Source organism: Megachile rotundata, chromosome 6 (assembly GCF_050947335.1).
Source record: "Megachile rotundata isolate GNS110a chromosome 6, iyMegRotu1, whole genome shotgun sequence".
Lineage (NCBI taxonomy): Eukaryota > Metazoa > Arthropoda > Insecta > Hymenoptera > Megachilidae > Megachile > Megachile rotundata.
The window spans coordinates 18,836,501-18,853,167 of record NC_134988.1 but is presented as its reverse complement, the minus strand read 5'-3'; the positions used below and the strand labels follow the sequence as shown (position 1 = coordinate 18,853,167).

At 53.8% G+C, this 16,667-nt stretch overlaps 1 protein-coding gene across 2 annotated transcripts in view; it reads right to left on the bottom strand.

Annotated features, from left to right (window-relative positions):
* Positions 1–16,275, bottom strand: part of tio (zinc finger domain-containing protein tiptop) — a 65,491-nt gene extending 49,216 nt beyond the window's left edge. Inside the window, exon 1 of one of the 2 annotated variants that reach the window (XM_076532302.1) lies at positions 14,612–16,275. In XM_076532302.1, coding sequence (XP_076388417.1) covers positions 14,612–14,651 — 40 coding nt within the window. In that variant the 5' untranslated portion in view covers positions 14,652–16,275. The remainder of the gene's footprint in view (positions 1–14,611) is intronic. The other variant, XM_076532297.1, reaches the window with a different exon arrangement.
* Between the last annotated feature and the right edge of the window lie 392 nt (positions 16,276–16,667).

Sequence of the window (16,667 nt, the reverse complement as noted above, 5' to 3'; positions counted from 1 at the left end):
ATCGTCGATAATTTGCCGGAAAGTCGAGGGACGAGGAAACGCTGGAATTTGTCCGCGGAACTAGCTCCGAGCCGTTCGAGCGGTAGTTGGCGAGGAAGCGAACCGATAAAACGGCCAGATACGCGGCTGATACGGGAACGACGCGCATCGTCCCAAAGTGTTCCGGCTAGTTGCGACGCGGTTCAACGTATGATTATCCGCTCCCCTGGGGCCCGACTCGCCAGAAGAGAAACTACGCGGAGGTGGTGTTGCGCGAAGGGGAGCAACGGCGCGGCAGGCGAACCGGCCGGAGGAGGCGGAGGAGGCGGTGGAGGCGGACGAGTACGAGGAGGGGGAGGGGGCGGCAGAGACGGTTATTAGTTGCCACGCCGTTGTCGTTTTATCTTCGTGCCCAATTAGCAAATATCATTCCGTAATGCAACGTGACGGGGCCTCCTCTGAAAAGAGTGCAGCTGCATCGGCATTAAAAAAAAGGGTAGAAGAAAGCGACGCTCGAGGGCTGCGGGTCGACAGCGGGGCCAAGGGAGCGTGAAAGAGGAAACGACAAAGATAGCGGATCCCCGTTCAAGTTTTTTTTATTGACATTTTAAAAGGTACCCGAATAATACCAGCCGACATACGTAATAATTATTGCCTCGCTCGAGCTACCGATCGGTAATACATGGAACGATTCTCGCGACCGGTACTCCACGAGAAAACGGCATCGATCGACGATTTTAAGCCGTCCGACTTGCCGACTTGCCGCCCGTCCCTTCTGGGATTTTATACGAACGATTCCCGATACTCGCCGCGCATTCTAAATTATACGAGTAACGGTCAATTAATTACCAACACCGATGCGCCGGAACTCGTCCAAGATGTCCCGAGACCGCGTTCACGGTTCGAGTCGTGGTCGCCGTCGCAACGGGCAAACAAAAACTGGGAAACGGTTCGAACTCGATGACGAGTACGCGACTGGAGCGAAGATCGATGACGAGTATGGCATGATCGAGACGCGCCGTAAGGAGTGAGCCAAGCCCTCGAACCAAGAACGAGGGCTAAGACGAGAAGAGCACGAGGGAAGAGGAGGCGAGGATGGATCCGAAGAAACGAGTGGTTGGCAGTGCACGGTGGTCAGTCAGGTCGATGTCAGCTCGCTAATTGGCAGCCGTGTCGCATAAAGGTAGCTCGAAGCCGGTTTCTGTAGCTGGCTGCTCGTCGCGTAATTCGTAAGCGGTTCTTGCCCCTTCTTTCGTGGACGCTCCCACCCGAGCCAATCCTCCCTTCGTTCGCTCTTCTTTCCTCTTTCGTTTCTCGGCCCGCGAGTCGCTCCTCGTCCGTCCAAATATCTTGGCATTCGGTTATCGCCGCGTGTTCGCCCTACGCCGCTGACCGACCGTACATCCCCCGTTCGTCGTCCCTCCTGCGAACACCTTTCGGCCCTGTTTCCCTTTATGCGTTTACGCGTCGCGCGTGGGCGAGTTAAACGGAATGGACAGCTCGACAGCGAACGCGTCGAAACGAACGACAAAGAGAGACCGTGGCAGTAGGGGAGGAGGAGAGTCAGGAGGCGGCAGAAAAGCAGCAGGGAGGAAAGAAGGCTAACCGACGAATCCTCCGTCGCGCGTCTACAAGCTCGATCGTCGTTAGCTCTGCTAGAACTACGAAACACCGTGGGTGGCCCACGGCGCTCTTTGCTTTGGCTCGTTTTTTTTTTTTTTTTCTGCGATTTTCCGCGGCGGTGTTTCCCGTAAAAGCGCGTCGCGTCGCACCACCGGCAATCGACGAAGGACCGCGAAACGTCCGAGGCGGACCGCGACGAGGGAGGAAGCGGCGCGACGGATGGAAACAGGGAGCGGTAGGTGGAGGCGGCGGCTGCTATCTGCACCGCGGCTGACACCTGACGGATAGCCTGGCGTCGGCAACGCGGGATATTAATTTGGTAATTTATGAGGCCCGATTAGGCAGCGCTATCTGTCGAGCTAATGCGCGAACCGTTGGCAGGTCATCGCCAAAGGGCCTGTGTTTCGAGCCGCTAGAGGCCCTTCCACCGCAGGTACTCGGATCGAGTACTCGTCCGTCCAGATTTCGAATTTCGAGAGCTCGCGAACCTTACGGACACACTCCCTATGAATACTCTGAAGCGCGCTAGGATAGAAGGACAGTGGAAAGACGCTCGTGAACAGGGGGATCAGACGAGAAGGTTTCAAAGACGCGTCGACCTCGACTACGATCGCGGCAGTCAGCGAAGCCGCGTTACCCGTGACGCGTGATAGATGGATGCACGATGGAGGAACACGCGTGCCTGGCTGGGTGCGTGCGTTACCGGCTTGGCCAGCCGTGTAGGTATCAACGTAGGTGGATGAGGATGAATGACTCTCGTCAAACGGAAGGGACCGCCCGCCGTTTCGCGCCGTAATACGCGTCCGCGTAAGAAGCACAGTAGGTCGGCTTATCGATGACCGGACTGCTACTTACCCACCGGTGAACAAGCCACTTACCGGGTTCAAAGTCTCGCGAGTTGTTTGTCACTCGACCCTCGACGATGTCTCGACACCGATCCCGAACTCGAATTCGAGCTAGCTTTTCGCGAACCGGTGTATCGGCGACGGTAAACGGAAGCATCGTAATCGACGAGTACCCGTTTGCCCGACCGATGTATCGATAGTCGGGAGCCGATCGCGAGATCAAAGAACGCGTTTCGCGATTTCGCGATTCGGATAACGATGCACGCATTTCCGCGCGATTGACGGCGAATCGTCGGAGCGAAAGATATAGAATCGTTGATCGATTTCGGGGGGAAAACTGGTGATCCCTATTCCCGTTCACGGTTACGCGTTTAACGAGTCAGGAACGAGGGGCGAAATTAGAGATCGCGTTTCCGCGTGCAAGCGCGCGCGTCGCGCGTACAAACGATAACGTTCGATTCGAGTTGGCAGGTCCTTTAAACGGATCGCACCGGTGACGCTCGGAAAAACAGAAAGCGCCGCATCGAACGGGAAAGACAATAATCGGGTGTAAACAAAAAAGCGAAAAACAAAAAAAAATACTTTCAGCGGAGTGGTAGCGCGAACAATGGTAGCCACAAATCAACGGGATTATGCCACTATTTCACGCATGGCTATGGCCGGCTCGCATGATAAATCAAGCTGTCGTTGGGCCACAATAAACAATAACATTTGGACGGCCGGCTGGCGGGACGGCTGGTACGACTCTTCTTCACTTAACTCGGTCATTCGCTCGCTCCAGCGCACGCTCCGATCGCACGTGTTATTTCCTCGGCCTCGACGCTCCCGAACGCACACCGGTTCTCGATAATAAATCGCTTCGCGAGGACATCGACGAGCGCGTGGGCATCTCGCTGCTGCCTGTCGCCCAACTTCTCTCCTCTTTTCTTTTTTTTTCCACCATCCCCTTTTCCTTTCTCTCTTTCCCTTTTTTTTTCTACCCGATAACCATGCTATTAAATCCGTCGCGATAAAGGCAGCCCAGATCCACCGATTACGAAATCGTTATCTATTGCTCGGCGAGGGTTCGCGAAACCGACCAACTCGCGAAATTCTCGCGACTCGTCGAATCGTCTAGTCTTAGCGGTGGAAGTGGTGCGACGACCGAGCTCGCGAACCGGTCGCGTACGCCGCGCGACCGTATCCGTCGACTAATTATAACCTCCTATTTATTTTATTTACGCGTACGCGCGCGGGCAAACTCTGCTCTCGCACACGCACGCGTACGCGCACATCGAGCACGGTACAGTCATAAATCAAAATTCCATTTCAACGTTCTAACGAAGGATCAAATAAAACACTTTAATTGACGTTTTTACGGCGGCCGGCAGCCGAAGTCGAGCCGCTGCCTACCACCGGCTCGACGCTCGACGACTGACCCCGCTCGCTCGACGCTCGTTTCTTCGATCTCGAGTGCGTATCGAACAACGTGTCGGTCCCGTCGCCGTTTTGTCGCGCCCTTACGCGCCTTTACGCTGCTTTACGCGCCGCGTCATGCCACGTCACACCGTGTACATCGATCCTCCGTATCCGTATCGTTTTAGAACGATACTTGCCGCACCGTTTCGGACGCTGCGTGCGCGTCTTTGTTCCGAAAGTGGGATGCGCGAAAGTAGGCGAAGAAGGAGAGGAAGACGGAGGAAAGGAAAATGGGATGAGTCGAGGAGGGTATAGAGGATCGGTGATTATAGCGTCGCGGTTATTGTTAAGGGTGCGTCTAGCCGCGTTACTTTCCGCTCACGGTGATTATCAGTAATTTCACGGTTTTCGGAAGAACCAGCGTAAATATAGAGAAAGCCCTCTGGCCACTTTAATATCGCTCCTCGCCGATCAATAATAATAACGAAATACGCGGCTCTTGTCCCGGACTCGATACACCCGACGTATTATAGTAATTTTCTACCACGGTTTCTACTCCTCCGCCCCGTATACTTTGGTCCACTGACTGGCTGGGACGTTACGAAAAATGCGATACATTTTCAAAGAAACGAGAAATCGTGGAGCACAGCTCGAACTTTTATCCGAAAGACATTCGGCGACGCGCGTCGTTAGCATTTTGGTAATTTCGTGAGTCGAACGAGAAACCGGATGATAACGTAACTGTCGCGAACAACGATAGGCGAAAATCGATCGATCGCGTGGAAAAAATTGCGAGTCGGAGGAGAGGAGAAAAGGATCGAGTCCGAGGTGGATCGATTCGGTGAGTCTCGCGGCGCCAAGGGTGCATTCGCTTGTAAGTGTGCGAGAGCCGACGAGAAACTCGGCGAAACTGGCTGACCGAACTCGAAACGACCAAGTGCGACGAAGAGCGACGAAGAGCGACGAAAGGCCACGGAACGAAATGAAAAAGACCTCCTCCCTCGGATATCGAGATAATGATACTCCGGCTTCCACCCCTTTAAATATAAACACGCACCCTCGCTGGACCGCATCGTTCGTTCCTCCGAGTTGATCTTCCAGTCGTGACTTTTTTTCTCTCTCTTCCGTACCCAGTTTGATGCTCGATTCTAGTTGTTTTGCGGTTTACGACGGTTCGCGTTACAACTGATTATTAGCCGCCCCTCCTCCTACCTTTCCCCGGCCTTTCGTCTTTCTCTCTTCCCATTCTCGTTCCCCGTCTTTCCTCCTCCATCTATTCTTCGCTCCTTCTCTTTCTCCATTATTATACGCGGCCGCCATATACGGCCATTATGCCCAGGCCCCGATATACAACACAATCCGCCGTAATGCTGGCCATAAAATTAAATTAGGGTTATAACACGATTTTTCACAAAGGTTCTATGGGCCGCGTCGCAACGCGTGCTACGTTTTCAACCGCTGCTCTCTGCTTGAACGTATTCGCCTGGTTCATCGGCAACCGCCTGCCTAAATCGAACGTACCGGTTAATACGTTCGAATCGATCGATCGATCGATCGACGAACGTTCTTACCGCCGCGCCGGAGAGCTGTACACGGCTCACGACGATGCGCAAGTCCCGAAAAATTTCTCGCGAATTACGACGTATTAACGCGACATTGCCCGATAGAGGCATAAAACGGGGCTGATCAAAATCTAATCGACGAACCGAAAAGGGTTAAATCGAAATCGCTTGTTCCTAGTAAGAATTGAAATTCGATGTACCGATTAGAATAGTCGGAACAGTTCGCCCACTGTCCGACAACCGTAGCGAATTTGCAAGGCACGCGACGATTTATCCGTGTATTCGGGTCAATCGGTGGAAGCACGTCGATGGCGTGGCATATCGGTGGCAAACGAAGAGCGGAAAGGAAACAGCGCGATATCTGGCCCTCGTTAAAGGCGACGATACGCGAATCCGCACCGTCTACGTGGCTTTCGATCGAGTGGACGCAACAGCGACCGAATCTAATTAATAACTCGACTATTCTGCACGGAGGATGAAATCGTTTCCGAGAACGTTCGCGTTGCCTACCTTTATGAAGAATTCAAGCAAGTTGTGGATAGACGAGCGACCCTGGAGCCTCGGATAGAGAGATAGACGGATGGAGAGGGAGAGATAATAGACCTGTGGGGGAAACGAAAGCCGAGGAAGAGAAAAGGAGCGTAGAACGGAAGGAGGGAAAGGACGAAATGGCGAGAGGGCGAAGGAGAAAAAGGGGAAAGAGAGAAAGGCAGAGGGCGAAGGGGAGCAAAGTTTCGGGAAGGAGAAGCCCGCGAAGAGAATTCGAGAGGCCACAAATCACGAAGCGATGGTGTGAGGCGTTGGAAGTAGGGTTCGTCGGAAGGTGGAAGAGGGCCGGAGAGGTCGGAGGCAGCGATAACAGGGGGGTGGACGGGTTGGACGGTTGGACGGGTGGTCGGGTGACGGGGCAGGGTGGCGTAACCGGGTTGGGAACGGGGGCGAAGTAAGAGACGAAGGCAGAAGCAGAGTCAGAGTCAGAGTCAGAGTCGAGTCGAGTCAGAGGCAGGGGCATAGGTAGAGGCAGAGGAGGAGTGGCAGGCTGCAGACGCGGGGCGCGACATGCTTTATGACGTCTGTTCATCACATCGCCCCAGTCTCATAAATTAGAAATCACCCCTTAGATAGCTGGCACCCATCTACGATGGCGTCAGTGCCGTATCGTGGGAGGCAGGGATCGCCTCCGACTCGTCCGATCCGCAAGAAGGCGGGGGAGTGAGACGGAGGGAGTCAGAGAGGACAGAGCGGGTAGGGGAGCAGCACGGACGACGGCAATAATTTTCACCGTATGTCACGCCGCTGGAAGAAAAAACTGGCCATGGCTCCGCAGGATCGCGCGAACCATTCTCGTTGATCCTCTGCAGCTCTTCGTTCGCGTTCTAGACGCACGGTTAACTGGCTACGGGTTCGATTCGACCGCGCGAACGCGATCGTCGGATCCCTTCGGATCCTCGCTATCTTTCGACGACGAACGCTCGTTCTCCTTAAATCGTCGGGAAATCGTCGGGAAATCGTCGGGAAATCGTCGGAAAATCGCGAGAAAGGACGCGGCAGGTTGCGACGCGACGAAACTTTGCTCCTTCGTCGTGACAAGAAATCTCGACGTTGCGTCGTGCCATTCGCGTGACCGACGTTCGACGTTCAACGTATCGATCGATCGTCCGTTCCTTCGTTTTCGGAGCAAGCGACGTTGATTACGGCCAGAGTCGAACGAAGACGTAGAGATTCGAATCGACGCGCGATCAGCGTACGCGCGAACCTTTCGAACGACGGACACAGTTTTAACCGCTCGCCTGATCCCGATCTAAGATCAAAGTCGATCTAACGGCCTTAGTGGTCGACGCGCGTTTTTAACGCGTATCGTTAAAATCTCTCGTTATTTCCGCTTTCTTTCCCTTTCTATATCCCCACCTTCCGATTCTTTCTTTCGTTCGTTCGATCGTTGGTCCGTCCGCGCGTTCGTACGGCGCTGTGTCCAGCTTCTTTCCAACGGGAGGAACAAGCTGTCACCGTGCCAAATATCTTTCGTTCCTTCCTCTCTCCGTCACTCTCTTTCTTTGTCGATTCTCTTTCGTTTCCACCGTTTCCATGCTCTTCCTCCGTTTCGTTGGCTTATTCGTTTCCTTCTCTTTCACCGGTTGATCGTGAGTCACCGGGCCATCAAAGTTGGCAGTAACGCGCGGGAACTTTACGGGTTCGCCGCGTTTAAAGGTGACCGATTGATATCACGGCGCATCGTCGAAACGAACGTAGAGAGAATAAAAGAAAATTCGGTAACGAAGGAAATGACGCGAACGAAAACTCGAGGCTCGGTGAAACCGGCAAGCAAACGAATCGGAATCTTTACGGTGCTCGCGAGCAGAGGATTCGTTGTCGAGAAAACTTTAATTGGTTCTCGAATCTTAACGATTAATTAATCTTCGATTGACTCTCGACTACTAATGATTCATTACGACCGATCTTTGCCCGTTACGATCGTCGACGATAGGAAATGAACGAGGGGGAGAGAGAGGAGAGAAGAAAGACGCGGACAGCTAATCGTCGCGAGTATCTACTTTTGCAAACTTGGAACGGAACACGTTCGATACCGTAGGTTCGATCAAACGTTAATAACGAGCTATAATCAATATTATGGGACGTTTTTCACCGTTTCTTTGGTTTTCGCGTGCTCCGAATGCCGCGGACGATCGTCGAACTGTTCGCTCGAAGCGTACGAAGAGAATTTGGAAGGACCGATTTGACAGACGCTTAACCTTACGTCGCAACTGTCCGATGTACGCCGCAGAGTCTCGAACCGCTGTCGTCGTCGTATATGCCCCCTCCCCCCTCGATTCGTTCGACACGGGATGTGGGAGAATACTTGCGAAAAGCATGGACTCGAGATACGTTATAGCAAAGGGGTAGGACGTGATGCAGTAGCAGCAGCAGCAGCAGCAGCGGCGGTAGCGGCAGCAGGACGAGAACGAGGACAAGGAGGAAGCGAAAAAGGAAGAGAAAGAGCAGGAGGAGAAAAGGGAGGAGAAAGAGGAAGAGAGTTGGCATCGGTGGTAGTAGCGAGAGAAGCAACGTTGGTAGTGGTTGACGAAGAGGACGGTGGCGTTCACCACTACCGAGAACGTAGCGTTTACGTGAACGATACAGAGGGGTGAGCGAGTTTGGAGTGCGGATTCGACGGTGAGGCGAGGCTGTCCATCTCGCGGCACGTCGCGGTAGAATGGAGTCGTGGAGTAGGTCGAGGGGTGGGTGGACGGTCGAAGGTGGAGGAGGTGAAGAGGTGGAGGAGGAGGTGGTAAAATGAGGGTGGTTCGAGGTGGGTGTTTGAATGGGTTGGGTGGTAGCTGTCGCTCGCCCGGGCAGCAGACGTCTTCTGACCCGGCCGGTGGCTCAACTCGACTCAACTAGACTCTGCTTGCTGGCAGGAGGCAGCAGCCGGAGAAGGAGGCGGTGGTACGCGGGGTCCAGGGGGAAAGGAAGGTTCGCGGAGGAGACGCGAGGAGACGCGAGCAGGGATAGAGAGTAGGGTGGGTAGGTGATGGCGATGGTGAGGGGCGCGGATGGTAGGTGCATTGCTTTTCACAGGAGAAGGTGGAGGAAGTTGGGGTCGTAAGGGTGGCAAGCGTATCGATCCGGACGGAGCTTGGCTGACGGCTGACGAGGCCGTCACGCGAGACGAGACGAGACGAGACGAGTCGAGTCGAGTCGAGACGATACAGCCGGACGGACAGACGTACCTACTACGTAAGTACGGACGGACGAACGGAGAAGACCCCACCGCTTCTTCGATCTTCCCTTCCGCCACAAAGATTCGAAGGGAGTCGCGGTGTCGGGGTGTACGAAACGACGAGCGGTAATCGTACATTCGGCGAACGGAGAAAGAGAGACGGACAGAGAAAATACGAAGAAGAAGGCGGAGGACCGTGTAAAGAGGACGGAGAAGCTCGGATCGAGGGGTCGCGAAGGAAACTCGAGAGATACCGCTTACTTCCCCTTCGGGGCCTTCTCGTTGCGAAACAGTAGCTAGATTGTACGTGCATGGCCGGATAGCTTGGCCAGTGTGCCGCGATATCGTACTTCCCTTTCTACCCTCGTACTTTTCCCGCGTCCCTGTATATGTATACTCGTGCAGGTACAGGGGCGCGCGTCTGTGGAGCTTCCGCTTTACGCGCGGTCGTCCCACCCTACGAACGCGGTGCTGCACGCGTGTGCGTTTACGAGTTTTGGCTCGGCATGCCGCGATCGCTGCTCTCCGACGAGATCTTTCCACTCTTCCTCGACCTTCCATCGAACCAGTCCGAGCAAATTCTTGTCTCGCATCCGGAACTCTCGGTACTTTGGCCAACTTTTACGACCGCGATCACTCTTCTTAATGAGAGACGGGTTTCGTTCAGCGTCGACCGTTTTATCGAGCGTGCCGACCGATTACGACGTAAAACGAATCGAACGCGTTCTACGTTTCTGAAAATTTCACGCTATATACGAAAAAAAAAAAAAGAAAAAAGAAAAACGAACGAACCGAAAGGGTCGCGAACGCGACGAATTTACTCGAGGGCCATCGACGACGTTCTGGATTCACCGAGCCCGGTTCGTTTTTCCGTGCACACCTCGCAACGGGCTAGTTCGTCCATCGACCTAGCCCGACATCTCGATCGAGGAAATTCGCGAGTTGCTCGACGCGATGCGACGATTAAGTCGGGCAAGTCGGCGAAATCGCGAAAGAAAAGTCGAGGGTGGCGGAATGACGCGTTGCGTGTCGACTCGAAAGGAGCGAGTCCGCTCCGCGGCCGGCTCGAACCTACGTCCGCGAACGTGGTCGCAAACCGAACGTTGTCGCAAAGGCAAAAGAGTGTTGCCGCGCGCAAAGGGCAAACACCGAAAGTCACTTAAGCGTGCCGGCACGTTCGACGCCAATCGCGGCAGCGGTAGTTCCTCCTCGAATGGCACGGCGTGTCGTCGCTCTGAGGACAGGCCGTGCGTTCTCTCGGGCCGATCGGAGGCCGCAGCGGATAGCGGATAGAGAATTGGAAAAGGAATTCGTAAGATGGCCTCCCATCCTCCCGACTTTGATCGTCCAACGCCGTTCCGCGAATCTTTCGTCTCTCTTTTTTCTCCTCGAATCCCACACGTACAGCTATTTTGCTCGCGCTGTGATATTCGGAGATCGTTCGACGATATGTGCGCGGGTTGGCTCGACCTGTTTACGAGAATACGCGCGAGTACCTTGAATTCGTTTCGGCGCTCGTATCGACGACATCGGGGCGCGTCTCGTCGTCGATCGTTCGACTTTGGTCGAGAAAACCTCTCGGGAGGTTAAGCTCGACAACGCATCGGGACGGTACGGATACGCTTTGATGTGCTTCCAGCACCCGCGACGAGCGGCTCCGACTGCTCCTTTATGGCAGCCATCGGCATCGGGCATCTGTCGTACCGCCGCTTTTTTCTCCGACTAATTTATTAGCACCGCTTAGAGGCTCGGTTAGAGAATGGCGCGAGGAAAGATCCGGTAGCACAGGCGCTAGAGCCGAGAGTCGAGAACAGCGAACGGTCGTTGCGTCTCTCGGTATAAATTGGGAGACGGATCAGTCGGATACGGCGACGCCGGTTTACGAGCATCGAAAATAGGGTGAGAGGACGCGAAGCGAGCGCGGTCTTTACCGCTCCGCTCTCGACGCGATGAAAACTCTGTTCGCGTTAAATGATTCATTCCGAACGAGAACATCGAACCACGAGCATGTCGCGAACGACTCGATCGAATTCGGCCGTACCGATACCGCAAAGCTTTTGTTCTTTCGCGGTAAACGGTCAACCGTGCGACGTGCAGCGAGACGAGACGCGACGAGACGCGACGAGACGCTTCGACGAAATAACAAACGAACAACGATTGTTCGTCGGCAGTGAATTTTGTAGCGATAGGACGCGAACGATCGAAGATATTTGTATCGCGCACGAACGAATTTAAACGTTGCTCCGAAGAAACACGATCGCGATCGATTATGAAAGAAAAAAAAGTACAAAGCATCGGTGCACGTTCTCGTTTGTCTCGAGGTATACACCGCTTTTGGCGTAGTTGCTCCTCGTTGCGATATCGCGCGTAAATCATGCTCACCGGAAGAAATAATGGAAGCCGATTAGAAAGCTGATCGAATACGAGCGCACAAAGCTGACCGAAATCGTCCGCTCCGATCGAAAGCGATCGCACAGAATTATCGGGTTTCGACGAATCTCGTCCGAACGAATGGAATCGTCTTGTTTTCGGCATGAAATTTTTCATCGATCCCACCGATCCTCTCTCTCTCTCTACCTGCGACGTCTTCGAAGGTCGTTCGACGATAAACTCGCGCGCTTGGACGTCGAGCGTCGAACGTTGTTACACGCTTTCCTGTTTCCGCGTCTGGCCGAGAAGCTTGCCAGAGCTCGGAAAGGCTGCGTAACGTTTTCCACGGGGCTGAAGGATTTACGACGTCGGGGAGCGAGACTACGAGACCCAAAAATGTGTCGGCATTGTTTGAGGTGAAAGTTTTGCGCAATGGGTGCCGTTCGCCACGGGTCACGGAGGGATTTTACTACGATCGGCCAGTGAAATTTCTCCTTATACGAGGAGGAGCAGGTATCTCTACGGGACTGGGTGTCCTGTCGAGTCCTTTTAAGGACGTCAAGAATCGTCATAAATTTTTTGTCCAGCGTTTTCTAAGCTCTGCCTGCGTCGGCTATGGCCATGGGAAAAAAGCTGTTTTCGTGAACGATGGCTCGACACGTTGAACCGAAAGCGGATCCGGCCGACTATCCGCGTTCGCGAACGCGCAAATCGTACGAAGCAAAAATTGATTCTCCGCTGGATGACGAGGCGGCGTTCTAAATATAATCAAAGCCTGCGATGTTTAGCGTCGAATACGCGAGCGAATACGCGAGCGAATACGCGAGCGAGCTCTGTCCGTCGTCGAATCGATCATTTTCGTCCGGTTATCCAGGTTGCAGCAAATCACACGACCAATCCCGCGGAATCTCGGATCGAAACGGTATAGCGTATCGTCGTGTTGCCTTTATAATTCCGGACCGCCGAAAATATCTGCTAGCGAAGACGGACGACGATCGTTGGAACGCGCGTGCGCGGACTTAAAGTGTTCTTCCTGCTTTATGAATGGAGCCGTGGATGAAGAGTCGAAGCGAGCCGCGGAGAAACCGACGAAACGCACGAAACGGTGGCCAACTCGATCGTTCGGTACTCGCCAGTTGTACCGCTGGAACTTTCTAATTAACGCACGGCGTTCGGTTTCGTCTTTCGTCGAGAGTGACACGGTTCGCTCGCGATAACGTCGTCGTCCGTTCGTACGCGAACTCGTACGGTCTCGAAATCGAATTCGATAAACGATCGATTATCGCGGGTGTCGTTATTGGTCGCGAACGTACGAGTCAGGATCGAATAAAAACGCGCGGTCGCTTGCTCGTTAACCGCGAGGTTACGCGACGAGGAAACGCGACTCGCTACCGGTCGATCGAGAAACAGCCACGAGATCGAATTACAAACGAGTTTGCTTTTTCGGACATTAAGAAGGGAAGAGGTGCCTTTAAACTACACCTGTTGCGCCAGCTACGAATTTTCTGATAAATAGCCAACGCGTTAAACTAACGCGATCCTGAATCACCCATCGTTCCCCGAGACGAAAAGGCCGGTAATAAATAATGCGGCCTTCTTAGAATCGATTACCTCGAAAACTACGTTTACGGTTAACGGACAAACTTGCTCGGAGACAAGAGAAGTACATGTACAAGTCGAAAAGCCGAATCCGTCGCGTTCCGATTATGTTGGCGATCCCTTCGGTCCTAAGCGCGGGGAACGAGATCGAGAATCAACGACGCTTGTTTTTCGCTGTTACGTATGTCGTTAATTAACTTCCTCCGAGTAACGGTCACTGTACGTACGTAGCTCGAACCGATAGACGGCAGATCGATTTGTACGGTGCTTCTCGAATCCTTTCACCGAGACGTCATAAATTAAACGGAGAAATTGCCTCGAATCGCTAGGCACGATTCGCGAAACGTATTTCGTTGTTTCCCGACCTATTCGCGCCTACTTTCGCTGACGGCTTAATCGTATCGTTCGAAACGCGGTTATTTTACGCGTTCCTGCTCGTTGTCCGTTAAACGTCGACGCACGCTCGCCACGGAAAACTCGATTCCTCGACGGGAAAGAGAGAAAATTTCGCTGGAATCTGCTCGAAAGGTGGATTCGTTCGGAAGCTCTGGCAGCACGGAAGCCGGCGAAAAACTGCGGCGTTTACGGCGCCGAAACTCCGTAGACTGCCGTGGATTTATGTACGCGGCGGGTATCCGCGCGCGCGCACAACGAGATTTATCGGCGCTTGGCCGAGTTTCGGTAGGGCAAGTTGAGTGAATTGTAAATGTTTCCGGCAGAACTTCACCAAGATGGCGTCCTCCACCAGGGGCGAGTTTGTTTACGCCTCATGGCTCCCCACGTGGGAAAAGCAGCATGGCGCGCATCAACCTTTCAAACGCACCAATCCACTCGCCGTTCGACGACTGCTTTTTTCACCGTTACCTACAAACTTTCCTCCGTCGTTTACCATTTTACACCGAAATTTTTCAACGCTGCCCCCCACCCCGCTCCGTTCATCGTACTTTGCCTTTTACGCGCGGTTCTCACGCGAGCATCTTTGCGATCATCTTCGTTCGTTATCGTTCACCTTCACGATCCGAGAACGATTCGGACCGAAAGAATCTCTTTGCGAGACGATTTTAAAGAGCGTCGTTTCCGCCGATCAATCCGAGTTTTTCCTCGATCTTCGCTCGAAATTTAGCGACGGATACGCCGCGACAGTTTGGTCGCGTTCGTTGACGCGTAAACAAAGGAAGATAGTCGATCGCCGAGACGATCCGAAGAACGAAGATGATAATCTTAATAAAAAAAATTGCTTATCGACACAGCGAACGAGTACGACAGCATATTGGCCGTATCCGTGGATGAAGGGAAACGCGTTAGAAGGGAAAGACCGCGCGATGCACGTGGTCTCGCGTATCGAACAACGACGTAACGTGAATGGAACGTCGACGTCGCATACCGGTCGAACGTAAACGTCGAATTAAACATTTTTTTAGTTATAGAGCGCCTCGCTTCGACGACGGTTTCGGCATACCTCGACGACGAACGCGAACACGAGGAGGGAAAAGTAACTGTTTGAAAATTTCACTCACATTTCATACGTTGCGGAGCGTGCTGTTTCCTTCGGGGCATCTGCGTCCTTAGGGGATGTTCGATTATCTGTACGGCCTCCAGGTCTTCGCTCCGTGAGTTCGGCCGATCGGATCCGAAACATGTGACGGTCGTGCGTGGTAATGTCGCTCGAAGATCCGACGCAGATCTTCCGCGGGAAACTCGAAAGTTTCCCGTGTTCCCGTTCGCACTTTAGTCACCCACTCGCGCGCTTTCGACGAGGACTACCTCATGGTGACCTCGACGGATCGATTTTTCCTCGCGACGATCGGTGCTTCGACGATCGGCTTCATCGTTCTTCGATTCTTCTCGCGTCGACGATTAGCCGCGAGTACGTCTGTCGAGGCACGTTGCTTAATCGCGACACCCTGACCGCCAACCGTATCGTGTACGAGCTGAATTTTCGAGCGATTCCACGATTCTTTCGGGACGGTCAATTCCAACGATGGCGTCGCGCACTGATCGCGCACTCCCACGACCGCGAAAATCCGCCAGTTTTCCTCTTTATCTCTTTCTTTCTCGATGCGAGGTAATTCACTTGAAACGATCTCGTGCTCACCAACAAACGCGCGAATCACTCTTGCAACGTGGCAAAATTGCTCGAAAACATTAGCGAACGGTTCACTGGATGGATCGATGATGATCGAAACGCAGGTCCGCTCGGCTGATCGTTCGATCGGGGATAAGCCGCACCTACGAAGGATCCAAGATAAGAGCGAGAAACGCGCGCGCCGTGTCTTCCGGTATTCGCGCGTCGCGAGGGAAACACCAACGCGTTTTCGGACCCGCGTTCGTTCCTCCGTGGACGTCGATCTCGTTTCTTCGACACTCTCGAACGCGTGTCTCGTCGACCAGCGTATAGAGACCTCACTGAGTGTCGCGAGTGCACTTTTCGCGACTTCGAGGTGGACCGGTATCGGTGTCGGCGATTAGTAGCCGGTTAGAAAGCCGTCGTGCCGTTTCGCGAGTGATCCGGACGCGATGCGACGCGACGCGACGCGACGCGACGCGAGCCGACGCGATTCGCGATACGGAGGAACGATTCGCTTTTTCCAAGGACTCCGAAGGATCCTCCGATCGAGGACCGTGGATCCCGATGATCGCGCGATAACTTCTCTCTGGGACGTGTGCCTCGCGACGACGCCTTGCATCCACTCGGGACGCGCGCACGACACTCCGCCGTACGTGTCCGCGTTCGTACGTACGAAGCTAGCGAAAGCTCGCTCGACAGAGGAAAATGGAAGAGTGCAAGAGACGAAGATAACGAGAAAGTAGGAGAGAGATAACGAGAGACAAAGGGAGGGAAAGAAAGAGGGAGAAGCTCCTCTATGTGCGTGCTCTTACGCGTATACCTGGGAGACCGATTGAAAGTGCAAGGGTGAAAAAGAGGAACAAAGAAAGAGGGAGAAAGGGGGAAAACGGGGAAGATCGAGAAAGATAAAGACGGACGGAGGTGGAACGGAGGAATAGATACCGATACGGTGAGAGATAGACGTAGAGAAGGAGAAGGAAGGAGAAAGAGGGTGAGAACGCGAACAAGGTAGAGAGAAAAGAAGCGGAGGTGGAGGAGGAGGTGGAGGTGGAAGCGGTGGCTACCGTCGTTCGTGGATCGCGAAATCGAGCGGGCGGCGGTCCAGCGCTGACTGACTACGGACTGGCGTCGCGGCGGCAGCCCGCGTGGTGGGGGGCCCCAGGAGTAGTAGTCCTCTTTCCCTCTCGCCTCCTCCGCTCGTTCTCGTTTCCTCGCTTGCCAGCTCTTCCTTGCTCCGTTCTCTTCTCTTCGCTTCTGCTTCGCTCCGTTCCGTTTCGCTTCTACCACTGGTCTACTCTGTTTCGGCTTTTCTCGTCGCCTCTCGTTTTCTCCTCTTCGCGATATACCGATCGCGAATCCACGAAAATCGCGAAAACAACCGGACGAACAGAAAACGCGAACAATCCGAACGACGAAAAACGATAGCGAGCAAGACGACGCGACGAGAGAAAGCGAGAGACGGAAAGAGAGCAAACCGAAGGAAATCGGAGGGAAAGCGTTCTCCG